Consider the following 25,577-nt stretch of genomic DNA (forward strand, 5'->3'; position numbering starts at 1 on the left):
ATGTATTCCCATTTATCTCGTATCCTTTCCAAATCGTAACAGTCGAAGATGGTCCCCTGGACAACAAGTACAGCTCATCACAAACAGTGTTGTCACCTCTGATACGTGTTTCCAACCAACTGCTGAAAGTCCTGATGTGTTCACATGTAATCCAGTCGTCGCATTGCTCCGGGTGTTTGGAGCGCAGACTGTTCTTGTGTTCATCGACATACGGGGTCACCAAGGTAGAGTTCTGTAGAACTGTGTAGTGTGCTTGAGACCAAGAATATCCGTCCCTGCATATTATTGAGTCCCTTCCAAGCGTGCTTTTTCCAGTCAGTCTCCCCTCATACCGCGATTTAGGGAGACCTATCTTCTTAAGGCCAGGAATGAAGTCAACACAAAACCCGATGACATCCTCTGTTTGATGGCCCATGGAGATGCTTCCTTCTGGCCTAGCGCGGTTACGGACATATTTCTTTAGGACTCCCATGAACCTCTCAAAGGGGTACATATTATGTAGAAATACAGGGCCCAGAATGACAATCTCGTCGACTAGATGAACTAGGACATGCGTCATGATATTGAAGAAGGATGGTGGGAACACCAGCTCGAAGCTGACAAGACATTGCACCACATCACTCCTTAGCCTTGGTATGATTTCTGGATCGATCACCTTCTGAGAGATTGCATTGAGGAATGCACATAGCTTCACAATGGCTAATCGGACGTTTTCCGGTATAAGCCCCCTCAATGCAACCGGAAGCAGTTGCGTCATAATCACGTGGCAGTCATGAGACTTTAGGTTCTGGAACTTTTTCTCTGGCATATTTATTATTCCCTTTATATTCGACGAGAAGCCAGTCGGGACCTTCATACTAAGCAGGCATTCAAAGAAGATTTCCTTCTCTTCTTCGGTAAGAGCATAGTTGGCAGGACCTTCATACTGCTTTGGAGGCATGCCGTCTTTTTCGTGCAAACGTTGCAGGTCCTCCCGTGCCTCAGCTGTATCTTTTGTCTTTCCATACACGCCCAAGAAGCCTAGCAGGTTCACGCAAAGGTTCTTCGTCACGTGCATCACGTCAATTGAAGAGCGAACCTCTAGGTCTTTCCAGTAGGGTAGGTCCCAAAATATAGATTTCTTCTTCCACATGGGTGCGTGTCCCCCAGTGTCATTCGAAACTTCTAGTGCACCGGGACCCTTTCCAAAGATACGTGTAAATCATTGACCATAGCAAATACATGATCACCGGTGCGCATGGCGGGCTTCTTCCGGTGATCTGCCTCGCCTTTGAAATGCTTGTCTTTCTTTCGACATTGATGGTTGGTCGTAAGAAATCGACGATGGCCCAGGTACACATTCTTCCTGCAGCTTCCCAGGTATATACTTTCGGTGTCAAGTAAACAGTGCGTGCATGCGTGGTATCCCTTGTTTGTCTGTCCTGAAAGGTTACTGAGAGCGGGCCAATCGTTGATGGTCACGAATAGCAACGCCTTTAGGTCAAATTCCTCCTGTTTGTGCTCATCCCACGTACGTACACCGTTTCCATTCCACAGCTGTAAAAGTTCTTCAACTAATGGCCTTAGGTACACATCAATGTCATTGTCGGGTTGCTTAGGGCCTTGGATGAGAACTGGCATCATAATGAACTTCCGCTTCATGCACATCCAAGGAGGAAGGTTATACATACATAGAGTCACGGGCCAGGTGATGTCATTGCTGCTCTGCTCCCCGAAAGGATTAATGCCATCCGCGCTTAAAGCAAACCGTACGTTCCTTGGGTCACGCGCAAACTCAGCCCAGTACTTTCTCTTGATTTTTCTCCACTGCAACCCGTCAGCGGGTGCTCTCAACTTCCCGTCTTTCTTATGGTCCTCACTCTGCCATCGCATCAACTTGGCATGCTCTCCGTTTCTGAACAGACGTTTCAACCGTGGTATTATAGGAGCATACCATATCACCTTCGCAGGAACCCTCTTCCTGGGGGGGTCACCGTCAACATCACCAGGGTCATCTCGTCTGATCTTATACCATAATGCACCGCATACCGGGCATGCGTTCAGATCCTTGTACGCACCGCGGTAGAGGATGCAGTCATTAGGGCATGCATGTATCTTCTGCACCTCCAATCCTAGAGGGCATACGACCTTTGTTGCGTATGTACTGTCGGGCAATTCGTTATCCTTTGGAAGCTTCTTCTTCAATATTTTCAGTAGCTTCTCAAATCCTTTGTCTGGCATAGCATTCTCTGCCTTCCACTGCAGCAATTCCAGTACGGTACCGAGCTTTGTGTTGCCATCTTCGCAATTGGGGTACAACCCTTTTTTGTGATCCTCCAACATGCGATCGAACTTCAGCTTCTCCTTTTTGACTTTCGCATTGCGTCCTTGCATCGACAATGACCCGGCGGAGATCATCATCATCGGGCACATCGTCTGGTTCCTCTTGATCTTCAGCAGCTTCGCCCGTTGCAGCATCATCGTGCACATCGTCTGGTTCCTCTTGATGTTAAGTAGCATCACCGTATTCAGGGGGCACATAGTTGTCATCGTACTCTTCTTCTTCGCCGTCTTCCATCATAACCCCTATTTCTCCGTGCCTCGGCCAAACATTATAGTGTGGCATGAAACCCTTGTAAAGCAGGTGGGTGTGAAGGATTTTCCGGTCAGAGTAAGACTTCGTATTCCCACATATAGGGCATGGACAACACATAAAACCATTCTGCTTGTTTGCCTCAGCCACTTTGAGAAAATCATGCACGCCTTTAATGTACTCGAAGGTGTGTCTGTTACCGTACATCCATTGCCGGTTCATCTGCGTGCATTATATATAATTAAGTGTGTCAAAAATCATTACAAAACATCATGAATAGATAACTAAGTGACCAAATTAATAGAAGTTCATCATCACATTAAAACCAAAGTACATACATAGTTCTCATCTTCAAGCGAAAATCATTACAGAACAACATAAAGCTCTGCAGAGCATCTAAATTAATTAAACTATACATTGAAACTATGTAAAACATTTCAATGCAAAAACAAATGCGATCATAATCGCAACCAAGGTAACAACTGATCCAACGGCATAATGATACCAAGCCTCGGTATGAATGGCATATTTTCTAATCTTTCTAATCTTCAAGCGCATTGCATCCATCTTGATCTTGTGATCATCGACGACATCTGCAACATGCAACTCCAATATCATCTTCTCCTCCTCAATTTTTCTTATTTTTCCTTCAAGAAATTGTTTTCTTCTTCAACTAAATTTAACCTCTCGACAATAGGGTCGGTTGGAATTTTCGGTTCAACAACCTCCTAGATAAATAAAATCTATGTCACGTTGGTCGGCATAATTTTCATAAACAATAAATGAACCAATAGTTATGAAAAGATAATATATACCACATCCGAATCATAGACAGGACGAGGGCCGACGGGGGCGGATACCAAAACCATCGCAAGATGCAATAATAAAAGTAAGAAAATAATACAAGTATCTATCTAAACATACAAGTAAGAATATTTTTCCTTTCAGAAAGAAGATAAGAACAAGAGGCTCACCACGGTGGTGCCGTCGATGAGAGCGGCGCGGGTGATCGACGGCGGTGAAGACGGGAACGAGGCGTGACGGACCGCTAAACCTAGACAAATATTGAGGAAAATGGAGCTTGAAGGTCGAGCTTGGAGAGGAGAAAGCTTAAGTAGTGTGGCCCGGGCATTCCATCGAACACCTTGTGTGCATAGGAGGTGAGCTAGAGCACCACCAAGCCCTCTCTCCCTCGGCTGCCAGAAAAAACAGAGCAGTATGCTCTGCTCTTACGTGAGGGGGTATATATAGGCACCTCATTGGTTCCGGTTGGTGGCATGAACCGGGACTAAAGGGCAGCCTTTGATCCCGGTTCGTGGCACCAATCGGGACCAATGATGGTGGGCCAGGAGCGAGGCCCATTGGTCCCGGTTTGTCCCACCAACCGGGACCAAAAGGTCCAGACGAACCGGGACCAATGGCCCACGTGGCCCGGCCGGCCCCCGGGGCACACGAACCGGGTCCAATGCCACCATTGGTCCCGGTTCTGGACTGAACCGGGACTAATGGGCTGACCCGGCCTGGACCAATGCCCCCTTTTCTACTAGTGGGTCTTCACTATTAATACATGACCCACTTTCTTCTCTCGCGGAGTTTCCTATTTCTTGTGCGTAAGACTCTATTTGGATGAGCTTGGACTAATGATTAGCTGACTATTAAGCCATGTCTTACATGCGTCGAGTATTTGGTGAGCACGGCTAGCATGCACGTCAGTATTCCCTCTGTTTCTTTTTACTCCACGCATAAAATTTGGTCAGAGTCAAACTACACAAAGTTTGACCAAATTCATAACAAAAAATATGAACATCTACAATACTAAAACTATATATTATGAAAATACATATCATGACACATCTAATAATATTGATTTCATATTGTGATCTTGATATTTTTTAATTCAAAGTTAGTCTATAAAGTTTGACTTTGACCAAACTTTATAGAGTTAAAAGCACCCTAGGTGCCTCAACTTGCACAGAATATGATGATTTAGTCTCAAACTTGCAAAACTGCACTCCATCATAACCCAACTTGCACTAGATGTGACGATTTGGTCCTGGGTCTATCCAAGGTTTTGGGTACCGGGCGGTAAATTCGGTTACCGGTCCCGCTCCGCCACGACAATCATGCATACCGAGCAGAAAATTTTGAAATTTTTGAATTTAAACTCCTACCCTAGTTAAATAAGCTTGTATATCTCTAATTGAAACACAAGTATACCTGCGATCTAGTGGTAAGGATCTTTAACCAGCAACTGGCGTTGATCTGTGGGGCCAGTTTTGATCCTGCCAGGCGTAACATAGCCGCAGCCGGCCGTCGCTACTAGCAGATCTAAGCGAATTGTCGGTGGAGCTGGCCATCTAGGGACGTCGTGTGGGCTTGAGTTCACCCCACTCCGCGTGATGAACTCCTTCCTCACCAGGGTCGTCCTGGTGAATCACCAGCCACCATTCAGTTGCTCGTCACACCACTAAATGTGAAAGAGCGGCACCAACGCCGACTATTCCACAAGCTCGCATGCTGGTTCAAGCAGTCAAGCTCCACCCTTGGTCACCACTCACCAAACTCTCCTTACCCACTTCTCAGTGCGATGACATCATTTTCGAGTGCTCGCAGACACTCCTTCCTGGTTCACGCCACCTGCTGCGCCTCCCTCTCCTACTCATCCACCTCAGCTATTCTTCCTCCACCTTCCCCTCCGTACGTCCCTCCTTCTCCAGCCAATCATGATGTGTTCTTATGTCGTCTTGGGAGAGAAGCATCACGAGCTCATTTTTCTTGCTTGGATGCAAAGGGATGGGATCGGAGGAGATTAGATCGAGGCAATGAGAATGGGAAGATAGGGCGTTGGCGTGTTGGGTTGATTGTTCGATTGTTCGAGACAACATGGCACCTAATTCAGGAATGCCCATACATACGATACGGGTTAACTGCGAGGTGGACCAAACCGACTGTCAACCTCTTTGTGCCACTTGATAGACTAGTCTCACGCAGGGGTGGAGCCAGGATTTGAGCATAGGGGGGCGAAGAACATAATGATGTAGTTCATCATATATGATTTTTTGCCAATATATAATTAAGTCTTACATATAGCAGCAATAGAAAACTACTTGTCTAACTTTATGTGTAGAATTATGAATTGCTAGCAGACCAATCAAACTACTTAATTATCTAGTCTTCAGCTTCATTATTCGAAGATGATAAAATTGACATACGGTTTCATTTTCAGTAAACCAACTTGGTTTTATTGTTTTATTAAGCAACATACAATAAGTTGAATGACAAATAAATAAAATATATTTCCCATTCATTAGTTAATTTATTTTTCTCTCGTCAACAATTTGCAAGCATTTTAATAAAATCGGTAGCTACTAGTTTAGTTGTGGGTAGTGATACCTTGAGACCTGGGATTGGGCCGGGACATTATGCTGAGATGTTCACATATCAACTGAACTAAGATTGTGGACATTATATGCAGTAGGTTACTCTGTGAGATCTATCTCCCCGGTTGGATTTGCATCTTCAACTGTGGAGTAGAGTTTGTAGCGATTGACTTGAACAAATTACTTATCCATGGTTTCTTCATCTTTCGTGACCTATGCAATTCCCATATTAGAACAAAGCAAATATGTAACCTACCCTGCAAAAAAAAGCAATATGTAACATGTAGTTAACCTGGCAGGTTACAAAATAGTATACTACTACTAACTACAAACAGTTGATTAATTGGTGTCAAGGTGTGTGTAGTCAATCTGACAATACCTCCGCATCTGGTAGTCTGTTTCGCGGCCAGCCGACAGATCATAGTCCGTAGAGTAGAATCTTACTCAGGTTTGATGTCCGGTAAACGGCAGCTTCGCTAATTACCAATGGGCAACGTCGCGACGCCCGGCGGCCCGACGACAACGAAGCCCTAGCGTGTTGCGCGCAGCGTCGGCGCGGGCGAAAGAGTCTAGAAAGGAAGTCGCCTCAACGCGAGTGCGTGCGTGTGCGTCGATCGATTAAAGAGTATGTCGAGACGGGTGGATGCGTACGTGCATTAGGCTTCTACGGGCACATGTCATCTTGCAAAATCGTTTTGGGCTTGACAGTAGGAGCTTAGCCCATATCCTTGCTAATGGCCGGATAATTAAGCCTAACTAGTAGAATGCCCGTGTGCACATGTCGAATGCTTGTGCATTGCCATAGAATAATAACAATAAATATTATAAGCAGGGTGGCATCTGTTCTCCATCATACAGCAACAAATAGAAACTCTATTCCACTTTTTTCCTTCTCGGCAATCTTCATGTCTTTAACCAGCCGTATCGCTCGCCACTAAAGAATTATGACCGGATATATACCATCCATGAGTAAATAGTACTCCCTTCGTCCGGAAATACTTGTCATTAAAATGGATAAAAGGGAATGCATCTAGACGTATTTTAGTTTTAGATACATCTCCTTTTATCCATTTTGATGACAAGTATTTTCGGACGGAGGGAGTACAAGGTACACAAAGCTTGACAATGGCTTAGACTTGTAATGCACATCTTAATTTTAGCAATAATAACATCATCGATGCAACCTTCAATAATAAGTTGATTGTAAATAGAAAAGGTTCGGTTTATCTTGAATCAATACTTCTTTTACAATGCCATGAACCTGGTGTCAGTAGAAAACTCTAAAACACATAATGCAATGGGAAAAAAATTGAATACATCGTTTTTTTAGAGGAAAAGACCTCATGAAGATCAAGTATTCACCACCTCTCTTCAATTCATACGTGATTGCCTCGGAACAACAAACTTACATAGGGATATTGATCAAAATACGATTTTTTTTTCACGTGCATGAGTGTAGTGCGTTGGTTGTGAGTGCTTGAGTCAAATAATATACTCCCCCCTATCTATATTACTTGTCTTCGATTTGTCTACATACGGATGTATCTAACCTAGACTACAAACTTCAGAAGTGGCACGCATGGATGACCCGACTACTAACAAGATTAGATCACAAAAGACGATATAACTGTGGAGAGGAAGCACGGAGCCACGAAGCAACAATGAATAGTCGAGCACAACACCTAGGACATGACAGTTTCTATTTTGCATACGGGCTTCATAGGAGAAGGTTGCAAGCCACGCAACGACGTAGTTCAACGCAACATTCGGGGAGCACCGCTTGCTGAAAACTGTCCTCATAGAGTCATCGTTGCCGCAGTGGCCTCGCCGTCCGCAGCTCCGACTTCTTTGTGACAGTCAGAAACCAGCAAAGGCACACCAAAGGTGCACCGGACCTTCGACGCAAGAAGGACAAGACGCAACCCCGCTCTGCTCACCGCCATCCTCGTTCAGGTGAGTGTACTGATTGTATATCCATGAGATATTCACATGTACGCCAGAAATTCACTATCATAAATAAAGCACTTAGTCTACAAATGGACATCAAATAAAAAAAAGCAAAATGTATCGCGGGCTTATTAATGTTTTGGTGAAAGAAAAACAGAACAATTTACATATGTAAGACAACTTTCGCATCACAAACCTAAGGCACCTGAGGAGACATGGATGACAACAGGAGCGTGTGACAGTAATCCACTAATCACTGCTATGTACAGAAATAAATCTTGAATCTGCACAAACAATTGATGTCATGAAGTGCAAAAACTAAAGCTTGAAGCTTTGCAAAATATCAACTGATTTAGATAACTAATTTGGTAGATTTAAAACAATTACATGGGACAATATTCAGGAGACACAGTTATCCATTCAATTAAACAATCACACAAACAGGGAAGAAAATACTCATATCCAGAGATCGGCTTCTCTCAACATTGAGATTTAAATGAATGAGAACCCTTAAATCTATGTCTGTATTTGCCTGTATTTTCATAGATGTGCCCGCAAACTTGTTTAGTCATCAATTCAATAGATATGCATTTCCATTGTAAAATTATTCCTTGCAGGATCCATCTGTGCAACTAACAAGTATTTCTAAACACCCGCAAAAAAATAAGTATTTCTATAAAACAAATATCACCATCTAATTACTAACATCCACATCAATGGCCAAGTTACAGAGCACAAGGGAGGAAGAGTGGTAGGAGAAGGAAACCGGGAGATTTATCGAGCCGGCGAGGAAGTAGAAAGGATCACCAACCACCAGTTGCTAAGCTGGCCATGAAATTTATATGCATAGCAGGAAGATGACCATAACATATTGGGAGAAAAAAGTACATAGACATTTCCAACATTTACTGGAAGAAAAATATACTTCAGAACATACTCTAAAACAATGTCTAGAATTATGTATAATATCATTGATTGTGTTTTTTCTTACCCTCCTAAGGTAAATAACAGATTCGTTGCGGTGCTCGGTTATAACAAATACATGCTAGGTGATGGATTATGCAAACAAAATGTAGTACATGGCATCATCAATAATAAGACCTCATTGCATGCATCATAGACGGCTCCATTAAATGGGGTCTTGAGCTTCACACCCATTCCTCTGTTAAGAATCATAATAATGTATATTAGCACTTAATATTTTTAAAATGTTGATATGCACGTAGTGCAATGCCAGTATTTGTGTTAGTCGCTGTTAATAATCTTTGACCTATAATTAGTCAAATAAAGCATAATTTAAAGTACATAAAATAGACACTCTTATATCCATATTCAAACTCACTTTCGTATATTATGATTTGTAACCATGGACTAAATATTTTATGAGAGATTTATGAACAATAAAAAAATGCCTTATATTTTAGAATATATTTTGATATGGAGAGAGTATGGTATATTCGAGAAAATGAAACTAAATAACCCCCTTCATGGTAGTACATGTGTTGCACATTTCATGAACACCACGAAATGAGGGCCGAACAAACGAACAACTCACCCTGACACCCCGTCCGCCGAGGACCGGGACGAGATGGAATCATGAGATTTGATCTCATCTGATTTCCTATTCACGTGTACTCGCAAACCACCACCAGTAGGATCTCACTAATTGCTGCCAATTTGCTCTTTCACCCAAAACTTTGTGAAGAAGCAGCCATCAATACTCCCACTCCCACCCCGACCCATAACTGAATAACTAACCAACGAGGGGCAAAACAGAGGATGGATTATTGAATCAACTTGCTGATGTAGTTCTTTTTTTAGTACGACCCTTGAGGACATTTTATTATTTGGAGTGAAACTTATAGGCATGACATGAGGAACTTGTACTTGTTCTCTTGACACCGGCGCAAATTCCACTTTGTGTAGCACCTGAATTTTCAGATATGCACCGATGAGTATCTCAAGGTTTTAAAGCTCGCAAAAAACAGGAAAAGAAAATTGAACGGAAGATGCTATATTATGCCCAAGTTAATGCAGCTAAATGGTATGAAATGGTTGCATGTAGAGTCTAAGTCAAAATAAATGATCAACAACTCAATAGGTAAATACTTCTTCGCCTCGATGCATAAGTGCATAACAGAGCCTTGTTAGTTAGTAACAATGTACTCTTGACTCTTCAGAGTACAGAGACCATTGACATTGCGCAATCTGATAAAAAAGGGACTACAATGAAAAATGCAGAATTACGAGCTTAGGTGCTTAACTGCTTTTGATTCTTCTAACTAAAGGGATTAAGAAATCATTATGAATAAACAAACATGCATTTGACAGTGGCGTAGTCAATGCTGACGACAATTGCTGTAGTGTATTCAGTTCAAAAGTACGTAGTTATTTTTCATCAAATTAGTTCAGTACATTCCAAAGATGCAGGTTGCTCCCATCCTATTATGAAGTCCTACTACTGCGTCTAAAATGGATTTAAAGTAAGACATCAGGGCATCAGACACTTACCAGTTAAATACTTCGCCTCACAATATCACAGAAGTTTGCTCATCAGTAACAATGTAGTACTTTTTTTTAGACCAATGATGAACCAAAACAACTGCAAGTGAGCCAAAAAAAAGTAATGTGCAGGAGGAAGGTGAGACGGTGAGGGGATAGGAGTGATACCTCTCGCGAGGATTGTGGACGTGGTATGTGGGTGGCGGCCCTCATGCAAAATTTAAAATACGTAGTACCTGGCTGCACTACATTTCATCGGATATGTCACGTACCACAAAAAGTTGTATTCCTCTTCTTCCATGGTGTTAATTCTTGCTCCACTTTGTATATCACTTGCTTAACGAGGCGAGAAAGTGCAGCTCTAAAAAAAATGAAAGCCTAAGGGAGGAAAGTGCATCTAGTGGAGCAGAGATGAGTGGAGCTTGGGTCATTACCAGGGAAGGGGCATGGCGAGGGAATCGGCGTTGATTCAGTACCATGTGCCACTCTCAGAGGTAGCCAACGGGTGGGTCAGCACTCGACAGCCGCTGACATCGCCTCTGCAAGTGTCGCTCCATATGCTCCCTGATCCAAGTCGCCTCTGCAAGTGTCGCTACTTATTGACAGGAAAGCTCACTTGATGCAGCTTATATTTATTGGCATGTGAACAAGTCAGAGACATCTTTAGAAATTAGAAGATCTTTTTTTTGCGAATATAGAAATTAGAAGATCAATAGGTCACCAACACGGACGGTCATCGATTTTACCAGGGAAAAAATGGATACAAGTCTCAAAACAATTCCTTGATGCTAACCATGAAAATCTGATATATTATAAGATAAAAGATCAGGTGCCGATATTCAAAATCTCTACCATGTAATTTAGAAGTATATACAGTAGCGCAGATCTCAGCATGCTAAAAACGTAAGATTCAGGATGGTTTTGTTATGTCTCTGGAACACATTCTGATATTTGAATCGGCGAGAATTACATCCCTACTCAATACTCACTTTTTCATGCAACTGTGTCGGAATTTCACATATTATGGATTCCAACCTTTTACATAATGGTTAGACAAACGTGTCCATTTGTAGATTTGAAAGAAAATCATCGACTCACCAAAATACATAACATCATTAAAGAAAATTGGGCTAGTCATTACAAAGTCGCAACAATATTGTGGAAGATAGTGGATGGAGCTGGGTAGCGGCGAGAGCAGAGGGAGAGCTCACCGGCGTTGATATGGTGATGAGCAGGGGCAGCTTTCAGTGGCGGCGGAGGTCGAACCTGCCGACGGTGGCCAAGATCGCAGAGCACACCCGCCGAGGCTGTGGTCTGATTGGGTGCTACTGCCATGCTACCAAGGAAATATAACCTGATCTGCAAAATGCATATCACTCATCAACCCTTCATCTCACCATGCATGTTTATATAGCAAAAGTTACAATCTTCTAAATGTAGGAAGTAATTAAGCATCAACTTCACATATGCAATCATTGCAAGAAAGGCATAACCTGAAAACTGAAAATAGTTTATTCTAGTATGAATGTTAGAAAATAATTCCCTATAGTTCACATGCATTTATATAATATTTAACAGGGAAGCAAGGAACTTCTTCGTCATAAGAGCAGATAAAAGTTGAAGTATACAATACATTTAAAATGTTGATCGAATGAAAGTTAAAACCTTGGGTGAAAACCAGGATTAAACTATGGACAATTTTGAGTTCGAACAACAGATATCAGTACATCACCAGTGGCATACTCAGATGCCCTAAAAATACTTGGTCAGCTATTCACATGTTCTAGGTGAACACCAGGGGTCACTCGTGGGCTAATCGTGAGCTCATGAGTTAGTCCCCAAATAAAACAGGGGTAAACCACGTTTTAATGAATTAAAGCCAGACTAATCACCAGTTGGTCACCAGTTGCCCTAGAAAAAAACAATGAAAGCAAAACTTGATAGAAATTCAACTCATAGCTTATTACAGGCTTAGAGAGGTTATGATTTGAAACTCACCTATATACCATAGACCAAGATTTTTGCAGATTTACCTTTACCCATAAAATCTATAAAAGGTAAGTTAATACGATACCATCAATGGAGATAACTGTAAAATACACAACAAACCTTTTATACCGACCTTCTCACTACAAAATAATTCAAAACTATTTATCCATATCCTGCAAGCAAACGAAACATCTTTTTAGGAATAGTGTGTTGTTCAGCTTTTGAAATGCTGGAATTCTGACATTCTGAGATTTTCAAGCCAAACCTCTAGGATTGTGAAGTGATAACTGACAACATGGCAATCAACACAATGGTTCAGATGCCCAACAACATCATTAGTGGTTTTTACAAATAATGAATCAGGAATTTAGGAGAATCATATGCATGGAGAAAAAAGCGGTTACCTTTGGAGCTTGCATTTCTGGGGAGACACTCCCACCATTAAATTGCAATATCGGTGAATTGTGAGAATTAATTCGCTCGGCTTGGTCAAGAGCCCTATGGTCCATCCACAAGATGATGTTCCTTCTTGAATCGCCATTCCAATAAACTGAGACAGGGGAACTATGAGAACCCATAGCAACTGCATGCACCATCCTCTGTTATTAAGTTGGTAAAAGCTCTACTCACCTCAAACACAAAATTCTCCATTCAAACCACAGAATGCACACGGTAATGTGGAGAATCAACAAAACCCTAATCTGCTAGTATTAATTGTTGTCGAAGTGTAGAAACATAGTTACAAGGAGATTGTTGATGGGGTGGTGGATGCTTACGGTGGAGAACAACTTGGTCATGACCTCGTGGGAGAGGCAGTGGAAGTCGATGTAGGCGAAGCTACAGCCGCTGGTGCGCACGAACTCAACGCCAGCGACGCAGCCAATGGAGCCGAACACGACCTCCAGGTCGGCCGCAGACACGCCCTTCGCCAACCCGCCCACGTTCAACGGGGCATATATACTCTAATGGTCCAACACCAATATCATTGCAAATACAAAAAAGTTTCAACAACATGACATATCTGCAAAAAATTTGAAATGCAACAATCATAATAGTATCTATGAGGCAATGATGAAAGATAGAAGAGGAAACTGACTTTGAGTAGCCTGCCATAATCTACTAACAGTGGGCTCCAGATCGAGAAAGAAGGCCCTTGAAACGTCCTTCCTAAATGTGTTAAATGCATCTAACAAAAAGCAATGACATGTGTTGAGAAGATTGTTAGTAGGATTTAAGCAAGGTGCGCCATCAATTCATAAACAATACCCAGATGCCTGCTAAAATTAAACCGGACCAACAGATCACCCAACAAAAATCCGTGAACATTACACCTTTTCATCACTTGCCAATGCAATTCTGAAAAAACAAATCATCAATAGATGATATAAAATAGTAACAGGCTGCTGCTTTTGGGTTGTAGTTAATCTATCTGATTGCTTCTTTAGGGAGCAAGTGCAAAAGATACGTACCCAATACTGCAAATGGCAAGACACATCTTGTTCACTATTTTAGCTTTTAGACCAGGGCCACAGAGAGAGCCCCGTCGTTCATGGCAAGAACCGTTCTCGCAAGGAATGAAAAGAAGTCAAGGCCCTCCAATGGCGATGGATCCTAGCGCTAAATCAGTCTTCTAATCTGCTGATTGTGAAGCCTTAATCGCACGACTATTGGCGGAGCTGCCACCGCCGGCCGAACTCTATGTGAACTTATTATCGGATCCCAGGGGAGTGAGCGGTCAGGCTAGTACACACCTATACGCGCAGCAGTATGGAGAGTTCACCAAAACATCCCAGAACAGTTGGCCGAGCCGCCGCCGAGTTCTCCTTCCACGCTGGCCCAGATCGGTCGGCCGTCCTGCTATCGTTGGTTGAGCTTCTAGCCCCGTAGCACCTCAATAACCTAGGTTGTATCCGGCGAGGGGGGCGGCTTCCCTACGTCCTTCAGATCATGGCTGCCGAGTTCCCCAACCTCAAGGCGCCGATTCTCCGGGGTCGACGGGGAAGGGGGCGACCATCGGGGAAGGCGGGCGCGGCGGAGAGGGCAAGTGCAGCGAGCGGAGGGAGAAGCAGTGGGTGGAGCGGCAGGAGGTGGGGCTGGGCGAGGAGCTCCGGTGCGGCGGCAACTCAAGGAACCCTAGCGCACGAGAGGGCGAAGGATTGGATCGGCCGCGGCAAGGGATGGATCGGCCGCCGAGGGGGCGACGGGGTGGATCGGGCGTGCGGAGGGCAGGTTGGCGGCGGAGAACGATCTGCTGTTGGCTCGATCCGATGGGTTTTTTTGGCACCGATTTTTTTCGCAGGAGGGTAGCGAGTTAACATGCGTGGGAGGATGACCAAAAAAACGGAGATAGAAGGATGACGAAAATAAACCAGCGAAAATAAACCGTGCGGACTATTCACCAACTGCTCCATTAGGAGTAGAGATACTAGTACCAGTGAACAGGCTAGTCCCCGTTGCAACTCGTTGAGGGGGGCGAACCATAGGGGGGGGGGTCTAGCCCCCGCTCGCCCCCACTGCCTCCGCCTCTGGTCCCACGTGCCTGCTATATCCGTCGATGCACCAAATAGCGCAATTTTTTGGGAGCTCAGTAACTGTACTGATTTTATAAGGACAAGTGACCATACGTTAAAGTGGAATATCGCTCTCAAATCTTCTACTCCTTCCTTCCATCTATATATAGGGCCTAAAGCGTTTTTCAAGACCATATTTGACAATTGACAAAATTAATAGTACATGACAATGCATAATGTGAAAATTATATTATTGAAAACTCTTTTCGCATACGAGTTTAACGGTATGCTTTATGTAAGTTGCATGTCATATATTATTGCTCTAACATTTGGTCAAAATTAACCTTGAAAAACGCATTAGGCCTATAGAGATAGAGATGGAAGGGGAATAGCGAAAACGAAGATCGGACGGCTAAAATACAACCATAGACTGAGATCCAATGGCCTCGATTTACGCCGGATCGAAATTCTTTCCAGGCCCCACTCCACAGCCCATTTCGTGGAACACCTCGCGAGCCCAACCCTAGCCTGCATCGCGCGCTCTAAACCCATCCCCACCACCACCATGCGAGGCATCGGCGCCGCCGCAGCCGCCGCCGCCGCCCGGCGGCACGCGCACCTCCCCTCCTCCTACGCCGCCGCGTTCTCTTCCTTCTCCGGCATCGGGGGCAGTGGTGGCGCAGGGCGCGGGCGCGGGCGCGGCCTACCGCCCTCCGCCTCCGCGCCGCCGCGCGCTCCCGGGAGGCCTATCCCCGAGGACGACAATGGGGCGGATCTCTTCGCCGCATCATCTTCTGCCGGCCGTGGCCGCGGGGAGCCCGTGATCCCGCCCTCCCCCACCACCCCGTCCTTCTCGTCCTTCTCTGGCGCTGGCCGCGGCCGTGGATCCCCGCTGCCCCCTCCCCCGCCGCCGCCGCCATCCGACGAAGATGCCCCCAAGCAACCCACCTTCGCAAAGCGCTTCGACTCCGTCCCTCCCCCCTCCGATCAGGAGCCGCTAGCCACCGTTGCCTCCTCCTCATCCGAGCCGCCGCGTTCGATCCCTACCTCCGGCGCCGGCCGCGGCGTGCCGCGTGTGCAGCCACCGGTGGACAGGGCCCCCGAGGAGAACCGCTTCGTTCGAAGTCGTGGGGCAAGGAAAGCTCCGGCCCCGTCGGCTCCAAGCGGGCAGCCGAAATTGGCGCCACAGGAGGCTGTGAAGCGTGCTTTGGAGCTCCTTGGCCGTGGCGATACTGGCGGTGGACGCGGGAGAGGGGGGCGTGGGGGCCGCGGAGGTGGCCGGGACGGTGGCCGTCGGCCTGCTGACGTCAACGAGCAGGAAAAGATCTTCTTGGGTGACAATGCTGATGGCGAGAAACTCGAGAAGCGGCTTGGGCCTGAGAAAATGAAGATTTGGGACGAGGCGTTCGATGAGGCAGCAGATGAGGCACTGCCAAACCCGGAGAATGATAAGCTTCTCGACGATATTCATACCGATAACATGGTGCGCTCTGCACTGCATCAGAGTTATCAAAATTATAAGATCTGTGTGTGCTTGTTGGATCCCTGATGTTTTTTTATCTTTGAATGTTTGTGTGTGCAGATTGAGTTTGAGCCAGAGTACAATGTGAGCTTTGGTAATCCTGATATTGAGGAGAAGCCGCCTATGTCATTGCAGGAGATGCTGGAGAAAGTAAAGCCATTCATAGTTGCTTATGAAGGCATCCAGGACCAGGAAGAATGGGAGGTGATTTGTTTAACTGTCCTCATGCCATATCTGTTTCACCCTGCAAATGTTTGTGCAAGTAGATATTTTCTTATGATATACTTGTATTTCTTGCAACTAGTCACCAAATACATCGGAGTGTGCCAGAGTAAGTCTATCGGGCAAGTTTTTTTTTTACCTTGCTTTGCTGTTATAGCTCGCGTAATGGGTACATATCTATATTTGGATGATACGAGACTGCTTGCGTTAGACTTGATAAATAAATAATGGACCAGAGAATAATATCAAAATAGTACAGCTCCCGTTTGCAATTTATATCCTCGTGTTATGTTGGCAATCAAACTTCTCCTAACTTTGTCCAGTAGTATACATATAGAACTACCTATATCGTGGTCGAAAAGGTATTCGTGGATTTGCTGTTAAATCTCAGATCTACTTTGATAATATTCTGGTGTTATAAGCTGATATGCATAATTTTTGTAAATGATGTGGAGTCAGTATGAGGTTTACATAGAATATCTAACTTTCCAAGGTCAATTTTCTGGTTCGACCTGGCTGATAAGGTTAAACTGCTAAACTATCAGATGAGTTTCCTGTTCCAAATAAAGGTAGTTTGCCAAATACATTGGATTTAAGTTTTGTAGATTATCTTTGCAGAAAGGCATGAACGTCTCAATAGTTTCATCATTAATATGGTAAGACGGTTATACTTTCCAGATACTGACCAGATTTGTAGAAAGAAGCATCTCTGATTTTGGAATTCAGCTTTTAGTGTACCCTAAATTTCAAATTACATCTATACGTTAGCAGTTCACAGTTGTGTACTTGCATTCACTTTGCTGCCATATGAGTTCTTTTTAGGGTTTCAACTGACCCACTAATCTACTGTATCATTCTTAGGATGCCGTGGCCGATATCATTTTAAAGGCACCCCATATGAAAGAGATGATAGATATGTACAGTGGGCCTGATGTCGTAACTGCAATACAGCAAGAAGGGGAGCTGCAAAGGGTTGCCAACACTCTTCCAGCAAACATACCCAATTCAGTAAAGCGGTTTACTGATAAAACTTTACTTTCTCTCAAGGTTAGCCTTCTTATTACAACTGATGCTCTAGACAGCATAGTATCATGAGTCAATCAATTTAGCCTTTTGAGTAATTGAGCTGCTGAATGTTTAGTTGTAACGGAAGCAACATGATTCTTGTCTTATTTGGCGGGTTCTAACATAACCATTAATAGTCAGCTTGTTTAAAAATAGATCAGCCTTCTGTTAGCATACGAAACATGATTTTAACTACGGCCGCCATCTCTTCCGAAAAAAAAAAACTCTGGTCTTTGAACATCCCCTATCTAGCTGTATGTCTGTATGGGTGTCAGATACATCTATAAGTGCTTGCACTTCTTCCTCAAAGATAGCAAATTGCTGATACTATCTAACTTTGAAGTTGGCTAAACACATATGCTAAAAGTCAGCTTGTTATAAAGTGCTGATGGATATGAGCATCACATATTGAAATATTTGCAGCTAGCATTGTAAACTCAAAATATGCAATGCCATTTGTCTCCATAGTTTTTGAAGGAAAAAGATGATAATCGTTTGCATTTCACATCTTAGTGTGCTGTTCTAGATAGTACCTTAAAAGGATAATTTATGTGTTGATACTTAATGTATTTCAGTATTCGTATCTTTTGTTTTCTTAGACAAAACCTGCTTCCTGCTTGCTACTTAGCTACTATTCGGCTGTGCCTTCTTGTGTTTTGCAGAATAATCCTGGTTGGGGTTTTGACAAGAAGTGTCAATTCATGGACAAGTTTGTTCGTGAAGTTTCAGAGCAATACAAGTAAAAGGCTTCTGATGCACTGTTGTAAGATCTCATTTAGCCCCTAAGAAGATTTAGCGGATTTTCCTTGTTTTGGGAGAAGGTGTAATGTTATATTCAATCCATGCAGCCAGTCTTCTTTCTACGGGCTGGTAGTTAGGCAAATAAAATCACTGGGAAAGTGGATATTTCTTTTGTGAGATTTTCCTATCGTCATTTGATTCTAGAAGTGTCGTCGCCATTTGTTTACGACAACCCTGAAACTCCCTTACCTCTTTAAGGCACTAATGAGATAATGGATGCTTGAATGATCATGGCGTGGTCTCTTTCCTCTTGTACTATGGATCACATATTTTGACCATTTTAGAAATGAAATGCTATTTATTTCATAAGCTAGTGAGCTCTCTGCATGGAGTCCTGTTTTCAGGGCACACAAGTCTTGTGCCTAAATAGGATCACCAGAATCACATCATGGACCCGTCGCCGGGTTACCAGTGAGGACCTACTAGAAAAGTAGCAAGTTATCACCTGTATGCCTACCATTGATTCTGAAACTGTAGCACTTACAACAGTATTGATACATGTCACAATAAAGCCCCCGGTGTTTCGACGAGGGCATTCATTCAAGAAAACAGACCTTAAAAATGACAGAAACACCAGTGCTGGTATTGGTTATCATCCATTGTACATCACACTTTGTATGTTCTTAGTGAAAGTATTCTGTCTAATGTGTTGCGATCCACAGTCACAAGGGGAGCAGAAATGCCTACCTAGCTATGTATCTACACCTCACCCCTGCGGCCTGCGTTGTACAAACCTTGGTTCTCTTGTTTCTTCTATATATAGAAAGGGAAGTTGTAGTAACAAAAAAAAAATCTTTGAAAAGCATCATAGCAAAGTATGGTTGAAGCCAAGAGTACGGTTGAAGACTCTGCACGCTTCCATACCCAAACCCATCTCCATCTGCTCCCTGTTCATCAGATGCAGTATGTTCAGGGGTGGTTTAGTGCAAAAATAACCATTTGTTGCATTGGTAACCTACTAGGACTCACACTTGGCTGAAGGATTATTATTACCTTTAGGCGTCTGAAGCATGCTGCCGGAGCGGCTGGTGCTCGTTGTTCTGGCTGTCGAGCGGCATGTACTGAGACATGATCGCCATGATCTCTGAGTCCATGTACGACTAGTAGGAAATGAGACACCAAGAGTCAGTTTTTGTTGCACTAGAGGTCTTCTTGGTTAACCATTTGCTTTGGGGAGAAGGATGGTGACGAACATACCCTGAGCCTGTACTTGTAGAAGACGAAGCCGGCGACCCCTAGGCCGGCGGCGCAGGAAACGGCGAGGACGGCGACGAGCCAGCCGAACCTGGACATGCTGTTGGCCACGCAGACGTCCTCCCCGCGGATGTACACCTGGTTGCCCCTGCAGCCGCACTCGTAGCTGCCCCAGGTGTTCTTGCAGTGGCAGTCCGGGCAGGTGCACGCCAGCTTATCCTTGCACTCGTCCAGGTCTGAAACTCGGATCTGTTACTCTCTTGCTCGACCATGTCTCATGTCAGTCTCGAGTGAGGAATCTGTGGAGCGAGATCTTACCTTCGCATTTGTGGCCGTCGCCTTGGAACCCCGGCGGGCACCGACATCCGGATAGCGCCGTGTCCTGGTTCAGAGTTCGTAGGTTAGCAGAGATCATGGATAGGTAGGTAGACGATGAGCTTCAGAGGTTGTGTAATGAGTGGAACTGTGTCTGAAGTCTAGGAGTAGAGGGGAAGGGAGGTTGTACCGAGCAGGCGGAGAAGGTGCGCTCCCCCTTGGTCTCCGACCAGCACCCGCCGTGGTTCAGCGCGCACCTGCCCGGACCTACAGCTGAGACGAACAAACAGGGGAGAAACATGAGCACGCCGGTAGTATTTTCCTAGCGCCGTCGTGTGAATGAAGAGAAAAGTGTAGGTAGGTTTACCTTTGCAGTGGGTGTACCCGTCGCCGTCGTAGCGGACGCCGTTCACCACGGGGCACTCGCACACCCTGCCCCGGTACGTGTCCCTGCACGCCGTCACGTTGGTCGCCTCGTCCCGCCAGCACCCGCCGTTCCGGTGCAGGCACTCGTTCGTCTCCATGTCTGCGTAGAAAAGCTCGTCAGAAGTTCATCGTCGTTTCGCCGTCTTCGTCGTCGGAAATGAAGGCCTTGGTGCTCACCATGGCTGAGGCAGACTTGCGGCTCGGTCCCCTCCTTGAAGCCGGCGCACACGGCCTTGAGCACCGCCGTCCTCTCCAGCTTCCCTGCACGCACAAAACACAATCATGTCAGTTCCTTCGTCGCCGGAGAAATCAAAGAGACGGACGGTACAGCGACAGCCGGCCAGCCAGCCATACCTCTGTACTGGACGTCGTTGATGACGAGCGTGGGCAGGATGGTGACGTCCCCGCGCGACCCGCGCCCGATCTGGTCCTCTTGCTCCTTGGACAGCACGGCGTTGTCGGCGTCGGCGTCTGGGTCGCCCATGCACGCCAGCACCTTGTCGAGCGACAGCCCCAGCGCGGTGACCACCTCCTCGGCGCACGCCTTGCTGTACTTCTTCTCCTTCATGGAGCAGCGGAGCTTGTAGTCCATGGCGAAGTCCCACCACGCCCACGGCCGCCCGCTCTCGTTGGCCACCCGGTGCACGCACAGCTGCCGCAGGTTCTCCACCACCACCTGCTTCCCCTCGTACCCCTCCCCGAAGTCCTCCTCCGGGTCCGGCGCGCAGTACCTGCACACCCAGTAACCAACCACATTGTTCCTTGCCATGCCATGACAGGTACCAGAGGAAGCTTCCTAGACCGGCAATGGCGGGCGTACATACCTGCCATGGTTGATGCACTGCGACTGGCACTGGCGCGTGAGCCGGAACGCCTCGGGGCAGTACCAGGTGATGTAGTGCGGGGTGAAGCGCGCGTAGCCGCCGCGCTCCAGGATCTGGGCGTGCCCGCGGAAGCTCTTGACGAAGGCCGCCTGCTCGTCGCACCGGGGGCCGCACTCGTCGTTGCTGTTGGTCCAGAGCTCGTACTCCACGCGCTCGTCCGGGTGTGGCATCGACTCGCGCCAGTCCAGCTTCACCACCACCTCCCCCTCCGCGTCGGCCTTCTCCGCCATCCGCTTCAGCGACTCCCCGAAGGCGCGGTTCACCAGCGCCGACGGGATGTTGAGCTTGTCGAGGTACTGAGTGTCCGGGGATGCCTCCGGCGTGTCCATGGTCAGCAGCTGCTCGTCCACCGTGTCCGCGATCAGCACCGCCGCCGCGCCTGCCTGCTGCGCGTTCCACGACTTGAGCGCGAAGTAGCACTCTGTTGGGACAGTACAAACGTCGTTACGCCGTCAGTTTTACAGCTACAGTTTTGTACCTGAGTTCGTTCATCTTTTATGTTTCTTGAAATTGAAGGTGTGGAATTATTTCTTTCTTTGCTTGGGGTTTAATCAAGGAAGGATGAGACAGATTGTTGGTCTGTCTGATTCTGTCTTTGGCTTGAAGGAATTGCTTGCGGCACCAACTAATTGGAGTTGGTAGTGGAAGTGTTGTGATCAGGTGCGTTGTGATGGTTGGATCAAATGAAATGCGCACCAACAAATGCAATGGCTGTATAATAAGTGTGTACTACATGCATGTCTGAATCTACTCATTTCGCTTTCTTTGTTCAGAACTGTCAGGTCAGGCAGTTATCTGAAACTGTTGACGCAGACAATGAAGATAATCCATCAGGAAAATATTAGCTTAATCTTTTACAAATTCTGTTTTAGTTTGGCATGTTTCCACAGATTTGCATTTGCATTTGATGTTTTTCAAAATAAATTCCGCCAGCTATTCAAATTTTTGACTAGTTCCATGGTATTCAACCAAGAAAAGCCTCCTGATTCTACCTTTTCAATGACCACTAGCAGATCAGAGTTTGAACTCCCTTCCCCTACCGCAATTTTAAAAAGTTGTGATCATAATGTCTCTCGTATATCTAAGTTGGAGACCAGTCCACATCATAAACAAGTAAAAAATACCACTAGTGGCACTAAAGTAATTGGCATGTTAGCCTATTTAAGATTAGCACATTGACTTAACCCATCAATAGCACGGCTCTGACATTTACCAAGAGATTGACGCAAAATAGCCATAAATCGTCGGCAAGGTCAAACTTGCGCAATCAAACTCGAGTAATTTCACTTTGACATGAATTTCAACAGTTCCTTCCTCACGAGAATTAGCCAAAACCGTTAATAAGGCAAATCACGGACTAGCATCATCAGAAGTGTGTATGTACCTCCACGGTCGAGCAAGACGGTTTGCGTTTGAATTTGGTACTTTTTTTTTTTGTAAATTTCACTTGAATTCGAATTTTTGGCCACTTAGATGACATTCAACCTAGAAAAGTCGCCTGATTCTACCTTTTACAAAACAGCTGACTGAATGGAACCGGGCAAAATTTATACTATCCACTAGCTGTCCAGAATTGTAAAGTCCCTTTCCCCCACCGCAGACTAAAAGAAGTTCAGTTTCTTGAAAAAAAAAGATTAAAAGAAGCTTTGGTCACAATCTTTCATATCTAAGTTGGAGATATATCTACATCAACAGGATTAAAGAAATACTACTAGCACTAAATTCAAGCTCGCACAGTCACGCATCAGCAATGTCTTCCCCGTGAGAATTGGCCGAAGCCATGAATGAATCAATCGATCAAATCAGCAGGGCTAATGGCTGAAGATAATTGCTGAGCGAGCTTGTGTGGCGTGTGTACCTCCGCGGTCGAGCAGGAGGACGACGGGGCGGCCGGACTTGGACTTGAACTTGCCCGGGAACTCGGCGCATCCGGTGGCCTTCTTGTCCGGGTAGAGCACGACGCCCGTGAGCGTGCCGCCGTAATCGGGCACGCCGAAGTTGCCGATGGCGGCGTCGTGGTGGCCCCGGATGTGTTCCGGCGCCAGCACCCTCACGCTGCTCTTCTCCACCACGAACCGCCCCCGCGCCGGCGCCACCATGGCCGCCGCCACGCACACCGCCAGCACGGCAGCCAAGAACTGCCTAGCGCCACCGCCGCCGCCCATTTCCGCGCGCACGATCAGTCGAATGGAGCTGCGGCTGTCGAGAGAGGGGGAGAATTTGGGCGAGGAGGCGTTTGGTGAGAGCGAGGTTAGGTGGGCTCGGACGGAGGAGAGAAATGGTTCGGTTCTTGCCGGGCTCCTACTGCTCGTGCGTCGCGAGGGAGGCGCGCGGGGTTGGGATGATGACGACGGGAGGGAGGGGGGGTGTTGCTTGGAGCATACTGCTGCGGTGCGGAGGAGGCTGATGGAGCTCGCGCTGGTTGCTTGGGTTAAGTCTTAAGTGACGTGCAAGGGAAGGGAAGGGAGGAGAGGCGGGAAGGCGACATGGGGGGTGGACGGAGGAGGACGGTGTGTCTGTCTCTCTGTGTGCGTGGGAGCGGGCGGGCGGCCAGCTGCTGGACTGCTGTTGGCGGATGTATACTCGGGGTTAGGAGCGAGAAAGCAGAGGCGCACCTTTTTCCTCCTCCGGGAAGAAAATATATGAGATGGAATCGAGTTAAATCGGGTCAGGAAAGCAGAGTGAGACTCGAGACTTTTGGGCTTGGAGCCGTGAGATTGGGGTACGTGTTGAGTCGGTCAGTCTCGAGACCCCACGGTTGAGTCTTGGTTTTGGCCGGGGTGCGTGTGAGCCTCCTCTGGACCTCAGACGATCGAGGAGTAGGCTGCGGGTCGGACGTGCGCGTTGGGTCATACGTAGTACGGTATGGTACATCGTCCGTTTACTTTTACTCGGCACAGCAAAGTCGCCACCGTGTCGTTGCGTCCTGGACGGTGTGACGGTGTGAGGCGCCGGTCCTGAGACGCTCAAAGACTCGGACCAAGTCGGAGCAGCTGCTGCTCGCTGCGCTGCCTCTGCTTAAAGGAAAAAGTACGGATTAGTACATAATTTTTGTTCTCAAGGCCATGCCTTGCCTAACCCGCAAAAGTAAAAAAAAAGGGCCATACCTTGCCTCCACTTTTCAATGCTTGGCTGCTTGCAATGGTGGGCCACGACCTGGTCTTGTTCTATCATAGCTCCCCTCCCACCCCACAATGACTGCTCATGCATTTTAAGATTCACAAGATCGTCAAGATGGCCAAGAACAAGATCCATGATGTCCATCAATGTGTTATTGCTTATAAAGGAAATGTATGCAGATACTAATACATGGTATTTTTTTACGTTTCTAATAATTTACCTTCGCACTTGTGATCTATTATACCATTGAAGCATGGCATCCAACTAGACCTTTGCAGCACACTTATACACAGTGGCGGAGACAGGCCTAGGGCAGTTGGGGCTATAGCCCTAGGCCTAGCAACATTAGCCTTTGTAATTCCTTCTTATAAATATACAAAATCACTGAAGTGCATCACTCAAGGTAATTTAGCCCTAGGCATAATCTGATGCTAGTTCCGCCACTGCTTATATACATTTGCATGGTATATAATTTTAACCAAACCGATTTGGAAAAACCATTCCCCTCAATTTCTTAGTGTATAGCACCTGAACGGTTTTGTATAAAACGCCTCCCTTGTTTCCTACCTCTCGGGAAAAGAGGCCATTTTGCATTCGCTGAATGACCTTCAAAGCCAACAACTTGATCCTATTAATTGGTGCCTAGGTTTAAAGGAGGAGGAGGAGGAGGGAGTATTCTAATAACCGAACTAGGAGAGGGCTAATCTAGGCCATCAAATCTTCATCTAGTGGTCCAAACATTTCCCACACCTAAAAGGCAAAACAAATCAACTGTAATGTCGAAAACCTAAGAGTTTATTGCAACCAATTTATTCCAAGCAACACTACAATACAAGAAGTTGAGATTTAGCTTGGGGTGCCAGCGTCGAGGTGGCAATCCTCTGGATTGAAGCTAATAGAGGCCGTCCCCATCGGCCCACTACCTCTCCGTCGCCGCCCCGTCGCCCCCCCCCGCCCGGTCGCCGCCCCTCCCTGCCTCCCCACACCCCTCCCGAGCCTCCCCCCGCCTCCCCGCCTCCCCGACGGTGGACCGCCCCCGAGGAGCGCCGCCCGTCGCTGCCCCCTCACTACTAGGGAAAACCTTATACACAGAATCTTATCAGTAGCGCGTGTTAAAATGAGGCGCTA

General features: G+C 46.2%; 3 protein-coding genes across 20 annotated transcripts; 1 reads left to right on the plus strand and 2 right to left on the minus strand.

The window, feature by feature from the left end:
* Positions 1-7,130: 7,130 nt before the first annotated feature.
* On the minus strand, positions 7,131-14,600 carry LOC119337891. Of its 18 annotated transcripts, none has more exons than XR_005163661.1 (11): positions 13,487-14,600; positions 13,167-13,411; positions 12,795-12,973; positions 12,656-12,677; positions 12,524-12,563; positions 12,400-12,449; positions 11,613-11,760; positions 10,836-10,981; positions 9,455-10,762; positions 8,096-9,061; positions 7,131-7,959 (listed from the first exon to the last, which is right to left on the minus strand). XR_005163661.1 is itself a non-coding variant. In XM_037610121.1 (8 exons), the coding sequence occupies exons 1-6, from the start codon at positions 13,574-13,576 to the stop codon at positions 11,727-11,729; spliced, it is 579 nt and encodes a 192-aa protein (XP_037466018.1). In that variant the 5' UTR covers positions 13,577-14,600; the 3' UTR covers positions 9,072-10,762; positions 10,836-10,981; positions 11,613-11,726. The 18 variants fall into 18 exon arrangements, 2 of the variants coding, with proteins under 2 accessions (XP_037466018.1, XP_037466019.1); XR_005163670.1 differs by having other exon boundaries at positions 9,455-9,828; positions 10,411-10,501; positions 10,674-10,762; positions 11,613-12,563; XR_005163667.1 differs by having other exon boundaries at positions 9,455-9,828; positions 10,411-10,501; positions 10,638-10,762; positions 11,613-12,563.
* Positions 14,601-15,427: 827 nt separating this feature from the next.
* Positions 15,428-18,761, plus strand: LOC119335877 (translation initiation factor IF-2-like). Its single transcript, XM_037607932.1, has 4 exons — positions 15,428-16,383; positions 16,483-16,626; positions 17,506-17,691; positions 18,372-18,761. Exons 1-4 carry the CDS (start codon positions 15,466-15,468, stop codon positions 18,450-18,452), a joined length of 1,329 nt encoding a protein of 442 aa, XP_037463829.1. The 5' UTR covers positions 15,428-15,465; the 3' UTR covers positions 18,453-18,761.
* A 180-nt stretch (positions 18,762-18,941) lies between these two features.
* On the minus strand, positions 18,942-24,593 carry LOC119339352 (vacuolar-sorting receptor 6-like). Its single transcript, XM_037611451.1, has 12 exons — positions 24,437-24,593; positions 24,221-24,343; positions 23,188-23,766; positions 21,270-21,750; positions 20,800-21,176; positions 20,623-20,706; positions 20,387-20,545; positions 20,210-20,292; positions 20,023-20,086; positions 19,708-19,940; positions 19,504-19,610; positions 18,942-19,397 (listed from the first exon to the last, which is right to left on the minus strand). The coding sequence occupies exons 1-11, from the start codon at positions 24,591-24,593 to the stop codon at positions 19,506-19,508; spliced, it is 2,445 nt and encodes an 814-aa protein (XP_037467348.1). The 3' UTR covers positions 18,942-19,397; positions 19,504-19,505.
* Between the last annotated feature and the right edge of the window lie 984 nt (positions 24,594-25,577).

The sequence above is a fragment of the Triticum dicoccoides genome, chromosome 7B (genome assembly GCF_002162155.2).
Source record: "Triticum dicoccoides isolate Atlit2015 ecotype Zavitan chromosome 7B, WEW_v2.0, whole genome shotgun sequence".
Lineage (NCBI taxonomy): Eukaryota > Viridiplantae > Streptophyta > Magnoliopsida > Poales > Poaceae > Triticum > Triticum dicoccoides.

What these genes read in the sequence shown, in the direction of transcription:
- LOC119337891 (XM_037610121.1), bottom strand. Translation starts at nt 13,576, where the DNA reads ATGCATTTAACACATTTAGGAAGGACGTTTCAAGGGCCTTCTTTCTCG. An exon ending in TGACCAAGTTGTTCTCCACC is followed by an intron (nt 12,974 to 13,166) that starts GTAAGCATCCAC and finishes TGGTGCATGCAG; the next exon opens with TTGCTATGGGTTCTCATAGT. An exon ending in AATTATTTTGTAGTGAGAAG is followed by an intron (nt 12,450 to 12,523) that starts GTCGGTATAAAA and finishes TACCTTTTATAG; the next exon opens with ATTTTATGGGTAAAGGTAAA.
- LOC119335877 (XM_037607932.1), top strand. Translation starts at nt 15,466, where the DNA reads ATGCGAGGCATCGGCGCCGCCGCAGCCGCCGCCGCCGCCCGGCGGCAC. An exon ending in ATATTCATACCGATAACATG is followed by an intron (nt 16,384 to 16,482) that starts GTGCGCTCTGCA and finishes TTGTGTGTGCAG; the next exon opens with ATTGAGTTTGAGCCAGAGTA. An exon ending in AGGACCAGGAAGAATGGGAG is followed by an intron (nt 16,627 to 17,505) that starts GTGATTTGTTTA and finishes TATCATTCTTAG; the next exon opens with GATGCCGTGGCCGATATCAT.
- LOC119339352 (XM_037611451.1), bottom strand. Translation starts at nt 24,593, where the DNA reads ATGGACATCATGGATCTTGTTCTTGGCCATCTTGACGATCTTGTGAAT. An exon ending in TGGCGACTTTGCTGTGCCGA is followed by an intron (nt 23,767 to 24,220) that starts GTAAAAGTAAAC and finishes ACGTCACTTAAG; the next exon opens with ACTTAACCCAAGCAACCAGC. An exon ending in TCTACAAGTACAGGCTCAGG is followed by an intron (nt 19,611 to 19,707) that starts GTATGTTCGTCA and finishes ATTTCCTACTAG; the next exon opens with TCGTACATGGACTCAGAGAT.